The sequence below is a fragment of the Pinus tabuliformis genome, chromosome 4_2 (assembly GCF_031772625.1).
Source record: "Pinus tabuliformis cultivar Carrire ecotype Pingquan chromosome 4_2, CPIR1, whole genome shotgun sequence".
NCBI classification, from domain to species: domain Eukaryota; kingdom Viridiplantae; phylum Streptophyta; class Pinopsida; order Pinales; family Pinaceae; genus Pinus; species Pinus tabuliformis.
The window spans coordinates 854583396-854591846 of NC_142304.1; the positions used below are offsets into that span (position 1 = coordinate 854583396).

General features: G+C 38.1%; 1 protein-coding gene across 1 annotated transcript; it reads right to left on the reverse strand.

Moving 5' to 3' along the window:
• Window positions 1-1696: 1696 nt before the first annotated feature.
• On the reverse strand, window positions 1697-3022 carry LOC149172358 (uncharacterized). Its single transcript, XM_089426293.1, has one exon. It carries the CDS (start codon window positions 3020-3022, stop codon window positions 1697-1699), a length of 1326 nt encoding a protein of 441 aa, XP_089282419.1.
• Window positions 3023-8451: the final 5429 nt, after the last annotated feature.

Genomic DNA, 8451 nt, shown 5'->3' on the forward strand with positions numbered 1-8451 from the left:
GTCAATAAAGCCCATATTAATATTTGTAAGTGGTTAACCCGCAATTAATGACGGGACCACAGTTAGTTGCAAATGGGCGGTAGTATTAGATAGATGGTAAATGGGCGGTAGTATTAGACCGATGGTATTAATAAAACCTACGGTGTTGGCCCGTGGTATTGCATGTATGAGTCATATATAAAGGATAGAGACTCCCTGCGAGGAGTATCGTGTCTTGTTTTTGTGATCGAGCTCTGCTCTATTGGAGGTTGCCCCCTCGAAGAGGCCTGTGAACATTTCTCTCTGAATAATAAAATCATTGCTATTCTATGTTCTGGGTATATTTTCTTCGCATATTCTGTGTTCTCGGTATCTTTTCTTCGAAAATTCTATGTTTGGGTATTGCTTTGCAGGTTAAGAGCATAACATGTTCACCTATTCAGGCCGCTTCGCACCAGACAACCAGGTACACTCGCAATCATCATAAGAAAATCACATATATTTTGACAATAAAATGGACACCGGCACATGAAATGAAAAAAAAAGATTAGAATCAACAAAGATAACACTTTCAAGAAATTTGTTAAGATCAAATTATTAACTTCCTAGAATGATTGTGTTTATTATGTCTATATGAATTTTCACTTTCGTCTCATGAAATACAACAATAAGTTAGACTACTCCCAAAATCACCAATGAGGCACAACGAATAAACCATGCTGGCCCTCCCAAGTGTTAACCAGAATGTGCAAGCCTAATAAGAATGGAGTCATATTCTAGCCATGAAAATCAAAACTACTTCAAACCATGAGGGAATCTAACTTAATAGCTTGAATGGCTATAAATGTTGTATGCCACAGTTCAATTGTGGTGGTGCAATTTCTTGAATGCATTATATACTCTCCCATTACAACAAACCATTAAAGCAATTCAAACATTATGTAAATGTTTGGTGTTCAGCCAATTAGCATGTATAGTGAGCTCATTCAGATTAGGAGGTGAGTATATCAGCGGTATCTAAACATAACCATGAGATTTGAACCGCAACACATATGATTGCACAGTGAAGTAATGAGAATTTGGTTTAGAGAGTGTGACCAGAATTATTTCAATTCAAGAATCTGGAGCCTTAAAAGTGCTCCAATGAGTTCATTCAATGAAGACCATTACACATTAGTAATACTTTCAATCAATTAAATCTACTATATTATTTCGAGAAGTCACACCAGATTTTGTCTTCTATGAGCCCTAAGTTTAGGTTCCAAAGGCACACCAAATTAGCTTTAAGGTAATTGATTGCACTCTACTTCTCAAACCCATCTTTATTGTAATGATTAATAGTTGATTTGATCTTTCTGGATAAAGGATAGAAGGCCAATTTTCAATTTGATAGGTTATGTATTCTTTTTTTTTTCCCCTGGGAAAAAGTCGTAATTTTCATTAAGGTTAAGAAAATTACATTTTGCAGATGCCGAAGCATATCCATATGCAGGCTTTAGCCTGTCGAGTTCAAATTTATAACTGTCTATAAACAAAATGTCTCCACGCAGGGAGCATTCCAAATAAGTCAAAACTGTGTTCAAAAATGTGGCTAGCTCTTCGCAGAGAGCAATATATACTGTTGTAATAAAAACAAAAATATGTACTGTTCTGCTGTATCTACATACTGTAATAAGCAAAAAAACCGCAAGTGACAATGGCTATTATAGCCATCATTCTATATGTTCATCAAAAGGGCAGTGATAATACTGATAAAAGGTGTCGTCAACTTCCTCTTTATCCACCAATCTTCACCTATTCTGTGCGCTGCCTCTTTGGAGAGCTGATCTGCAGTGGTGTTTTGTTCCCTGTAGATATGTTGACAGACAAAGGATTCAAATGATGTGATCAATCTCTTAGCTTCATCAAGAATATGTCTCAAAGAAAAAGCATGACAAATTGATGCATTATTAAGCCAATTGCACACTATTTTGGAGTCACCAAATATCTGTAAGTGCCTGCATTGTTTATGTATAGCAAAATGAATTATGTGCTTGGTTGTGCTAAGCTTTGCAAATTTGTTAGTGCCTCTCCCTAGATTGATTTGGATTTTGAAGCAATGCCTGTCATTGAGGTGAAGTATGGCTCCCCCCCCGCAGCCATCATCTTGGGCTAAGCCGTCGAAAAATGCCCACGGCTTTGATGTATCAATGGGAACAGGTCTAAGAGTTCTTGGTGGGGTGGATTGGTCTTCATCAGGTAACATGTTAAAATCAGCGACCGTGTGAAGAATGACCGAAGGCCAGTGGGGCACTTTAAGATTGAAGATAGATTGGTTACGGGCTATCCATATAGCCCAACAAGCCAGCAGAGGCAGGTTTTTGGCCTTACCTGAATGCTCAATGCACCAGTTTGACCATGCCTCCTGGAGGTTGCTCCCGTGCCAATCTTTCAGAAGCGGGATATGAGATGATATTGATTGCCAAAAGGATTTGGTTGAGCTGCAAGTTAGGAACAGATGCTCTGTGCTTTCTTCAGTGTTAAGACAGAGGTGACAGCGGAAGGGTCCATGAAAGGACCGCTTCATGAGATTAGAACCTGTAGGGATTTTATCAAAAATTATATTCCACATCAGAAGTCTCGTTCTAGGTGCCACTTTAAGTTTCCAAATCGCCTTCCAGGTAGGTTGAATTTCAGGTGGTTTATAAGGCTCCATGAGTCTGAGATATCCCAGCTTAGGAGTGTATGCCCCATGTTTAGCGTGTGCCCAGATGATCTCATCTGGTCTCTCTGTAAGTCTGATCTGTGCTTGAGTGAGGGCTGTAGTATAATCCTTCCAATCATTTATCCATTGATTAGGCAGGTCAAGAGCTGGCGGATAACCAAGCCTGATGGAGGAAAGAGGAATTAGCTTGATCACCAATATGCTTGATATTAGTGATGCCTCTATCGTGGAGATGATGGATGAGTTATGCTGGTAATCTGTGAGTGTTCCCACATCCAACCCATGGGTCCACCCCAACACATACATCATTCCCTTCTTTAATCCTCCATGTGATCCCATCACGCAGCGGGGGGATGGTGTCAATGACAGCTTTCCAGATGTTGGAGAATTGATGATTGTTTCCGTGTCGTGTACAGATCCAATCTAGGATTGATAGCGGCTTGATATATTTTGTATATACTACCCGAGTCCAGAGACTGTCTGCAGTGAGTAAGCTCCATCCAAGCTTGGCCGCCAATGCCCTTGAAAATATGGCTAGTCTCTTTAAGCCCCATCCACCCCATCTTTTAGGCTTAGTAATAGACTCCCATTTCACCCATGCGAATAAACGCCCCGGCTGGTGTCCTTTCCATAGGAATCTGCAGCATATACTCTATAGCCTGTTCAGGATGCCCCTTGGTATCCAAGCAAGGGCCATCCAGTAGATAGGGGTGGCTTCGATTACAGCTTTGATGAGTATTAGTCTGCCCGCCCGTGATAGGTATCTGTGGTACCAGACTTGTAGCCGCTTCTCCACTTTTGAAAGAAGCCATAACCAGTCTGCGATTCTATAGCCAGATGGTTTCAGTTGAAAACTAAGGTACTTTATCCCATCCGTTAAGTTTAAGGTGACAAATGGAAAGCGCTGTGAGGCATATGTGATTTCATGTACTGAGCACCCAACCGATGTGATTGTAGATTTATTATTGTTGATATGCATCCCAGTGGCCTGCTGGAAGAGTATGAAGGAGTTATGTAAAGATGATGAGTCACCGATGCTGCCATTCAGGAAGATGAGAATGTCATCAACGAAAAGTAGGTGAGTAAGGAAAAAATTATCCGCTATTTTGATGCCCGTTATTTGGTGCCGATCTCTGGTGGATAAGATTATCCTACTCAATCCTTCCATGATTAGGAGAAAAAGCAGCGGTGAGAGAGGACATCCCTGCCTGAGTCCTCTCTCAGCAATGAAAAAGGGAGTGGCTTCTCCATTGAGGAGGACACTGTAAGAAACATCAGTGATGCAACTCATCGTCCATTTGATGAAATCATATGGGAAACCAAGATGCGTAAGCAACAACCTGAGGTATAGCCAGTTTGCTCTGTCAAATGCCTTAGAGAGGTCTACTTTGAGTATCATTCCTTTCTGCTTTTTGATATGAAGAGTATGCATGAGCTCTTGTGCTGTGGCGATGGCTTCGTGGATCTGTCTATGATGCAGGAAAGCAAATTGTTAAGATGAAATGTGCTGTGAGAGGATGGGCTTGAGGTGGTTTGCAATAATCTTCACAATGATCTTATAGAGGCAATTGCAGAGTGATATGGGGCGGAAATCGTCAAAGGAGATCGGGTCATTAGTCTTTGGAATGAGGGCGATGAAGGTGGATTTGATAGCCGATGATATCCTACCTCTTCTCCTGCTGTCCTCCACTATGTTCAATAAGTCATGGCCCAGAATGTCGAAAAAAGAAATGTAGAATTCAATGGTCCAACCGTCAGGGCCAGGGCTTTTATCCTTTTTGAACCATTTCAATGTGGCTTCCAGCTCATCCATGGTCACCTCCTTCTGTATCTCTTCCGAAATTTCCTGATCCACATATCTAGGAAAGAGTTCTGCCACTCTCATTATTTCCAATATGTTGATATTCCCGGGCGCCCTGTAGATACCCCTAAAGTGCTCAGTGGCAAGCCTGGCCAAGTTCTGCTGGTTAGAGATGGTGAGGCCATGATCATCCTTTAATTCCCAGATTGTATTGATGGCTTTACGACCATTTGCGAATTTGTGATAAAATTTCGTATTGTTGTCTCCCTCAGTGAGCCAAATAGCCCTGCTCCTCAGTCTCCAACTATCTTCTCTTTCCTTCAATATTTGAGAGCGCTTGGCGAGAAGATTGTTATACTGTTCCTTGCTCTCCGGAGTATTGAATATCCCTGTTGTAGAATTTTCATACTCAGAGATGACCCTTTCCACCTCATTGAGAGTGTGGTTATCCTGGATCCGCTTCTGGTGTGCCCATTTTTTGTGATCTGCTTAAGTTCTGAAAGCTTCCTAACAAATCCAGCAGAGAGTTCCTCCTCCTCCCAGATAGGGTTGTTCTGCCAGTATTCATGGACCAGCTGAATGTATGTAGGATCTTGTAGCCAGGTTGCATTGAATTTGAAGGGGCTCTTAATTTTGTGAGCGAGTCAAACTGCCTCCAGGAAAATTGGCCTATGATCGGATAATCCACCAGATCCAACCCATTGACGAGCTCTGGGTAGCTCATTGTATAACTGTTCTTTGATCAGATATCGATCGAGTCTTCTGGCCAAACTCTGTTCTCCACTCCTATTATTTGTCCAGGTGTACTAAAGTCGAGCAGATGGGATGTCCACCCAGTGGTGATCATCTAATAGGGAGGAGATGGTATCTGAGAGGGTATCAACTTGTGCCATGTGCCCCCAGGATTCACAATAGCCCAGGGAGAAGTTTAGGTCCCCCCCTAAAATAATGTTGTCCGCTTGAAGAAGCTCAGATCCAAGTAGGGATCTCCAGAAAGTAGCCCGATCAGAGCAGGGTCCATAGACATTCATGATGCGGAAGTCCCTCTCAAATGTATGATCATAGATGTCGAGGCCTATGAAACCTTTGCCTCCCCAAAAATTGCATATGTCCACTATCTTATTGCAGACCCCTATTGCCAGGCCTCTGGATCTCCCAGATGCATCAAGTGCATGGAATGTCCAGAGGTTATGTATTCTTTATAAACTATGGCAAGGGGTTTTTATTTTTTATTCTATGAGGAATAAAATTTCAAGCCTATGACCACAAGAATTGAGCACCAACTGTCTCTCTAACCAAGAAATTTGGTGTTTAGGCCTGCAATATTTTTATAACCTTCGAACCAACAATCATTTGTCTCTGCAACCAATTTTTGTATCTGTACGATCATATTCCATGAAGATTTGATTCACACATGCTACAACCATGATTTTGTGTCCATAACCTACTAAGTTGATTTTACCATCTATTCCAATCAACACAAATTACTATACAGAATTCATCCTCAATTAATTGTTTATACTCATTGGATACTAATTTCTACTTTTGTTTCAATGAATCAAGTTGATATGCATCAACTTTAAACTTAATTTTAAATGAATGATGTGTTGGACAGAGGCTTTACCATTGGTTTCATATAAAGGATGGACTAGGTATAATTCACAACATCAATTTATTGGAATAAATCGCTATACAGAGAATGGTTTCCCAAAACCCGATCTCGAACATATTTCCTTTTCCATATTCCAAAAATACTTTAATGCTACACTTCAATTTGGATGCCACTCGACCTAATTTTGCTTACAAATGACAGGTAGAATGGATAATATGTATTATACAATAGATCTATAAGAAGTACCAATAACAATTTTAAATGGAACTCGAACTACAACGCATATCCTCCCATAAGGTACTCATTCTTGTATTCCCATTTTCGCTATGATGAAGTGTTGCATCAGAGAGCTAGATTTATTTTAAGGGAACTTCAACAACAATGAGATGAGAACAAGCTGCCCTCAACAAGATTTTCTTATAAACCAAAGAGGTTCAATTTCAACTCATACACACACAGATTAACACCATACATAATTGGCACATGAAAATAGAGACATTGAACTCATACAACTATGAATAAAATACACCAATTTCATTAATCCAAATTCTGTTCAATGATTTTGTAAACTAAGAATTAATTCATACCCTCTATTTGGTGTTATATTGAATACAAATTTGCTCTAATTTCTGCAACAGGGGACTCCGTTTCGCATCAGAATACGGCGCGTGCGGGATTTGATTTGAACAATTTGAATAGGCGGAGTGAGTTAATGCGATGGGCGGTTGACATAATGGAACGTCGGAGAGGAGGTGACAAAGACAGACACTGATAGATGGGGGGCAGATGTCACATCAGCCCGAAAAAAATGGTTTTCAGATCACCGGGTTTTCCAAAAAGTCGCACTATAGACTACTCCCATGTAAATTACTAATGATTCTCAATTACTAGGACCAAACCAAAGTAGGTAGCAACGGATTTGACTTAGGTCTCAACCATCCCTGCTTTATTTACACATCAATGATTTTCAATTATAAATGAAAATACATAATTAAGTAATATAAAGCACATTAATGATTTTCAATTACAAATGCGAATACAGTATTAAGTAATATTTTGAGTTTTAATAAGTTTGAATTAAATCTCAATCAACGATTTGGAAAAAATATGATTGAAATTGGAAATATATTTTAAATCATTTATATATTTAAATTTTATGTCTTTTTAAAAAAAATGAAATTTTTAATTATTTTTAAAAGGTAATAAATTTATTGAATTTTAACTAATCATTATATTATTTGGCATTATAATGATTCTGACAACCTTGTTCATCACCTATACACTAGAAAGCCATTGGATTTGATGAATTTGAAGTAGTTGTAACTTATCAACGTGAAATATGTCAATTAAACTTGTAAGTTGTCCATGTCTCTTTGCATATTTTCCCAACCAAGAATATACTTTATTGGCCAACTTATCAATATAGTTAAACTTCAAAACATAATTTAATGTATCAATTATAGCTAGTGTCTCACAATGTGCTACAGAATGAATGCATAACAAATGAGATACTTCTCACATCAACTTAGAGGTCAAAGCTTCATGAATATCTCTCATAAATGAAGCTCCATCTAACCTAAATCCTACCATTATATATTTTCATAAATCTATTTATGATAGTAATCACAATAAGGATTCATACATTGATAGTGAAGTACTAGCCTTGATTTTCAAAATACAAATAAATTTTAATGTCGAACTCTTTCTCCATCCATTAAATATGTAATATATACAATAAGGTGTTGCTCCATTATTTTATCAATATTTTCATCCACCAAAATAAAATAAAAATAAGTAAAACATTTGTTTGCATTTAACCTTTCTAGATAAACTATCTTTGCTCCTAATAAGGACTTTTTCCACATGTAAAATTGGCACATGGATAATATATTCATTGGCTAAAAACATATTAGGTGTTTCCCTGTACCTATGAGTGTCACATAAGGCTTTGTACAAATCTAAAGGAAAATCTTTTATAGCCACAAAATATATAGTTTCCAACATAATTTTAACATGTTTAGTCATGGATAAATATGATTTCCTTTATTCACTTTCCAATATTTTAATTAATGTTTATGAACCTCATAAACCTTGACCATTTAATCCAATTGATTGAATTGTACTACTACTTTCCCTAGCATATGGTGTATGTTGTTTGAATTTGATAAAGAATCAACACTTTCACCATCTGAACCTATTATAGAATATTTCTATTTTCGTATTTACTTTCATCCATATTTAAATGATATTTTAAGAGCTACCCCATTGTCTTTATTTTTTCAATATCTTTTTCTTCATTATTAACCTCAATCTCAACCTCAAAATCAATATTTTCTTCAATAATTGAATCATTTG

Coding starts and splice junctions, on each gene's coding strand:
- LOC149172358 (XM_089426293.1), bottom strand. CDS start 3,022: ATGGGATCACATGGAGGATTAAAGAAGGGAATGATGTATGTGTTGGGG.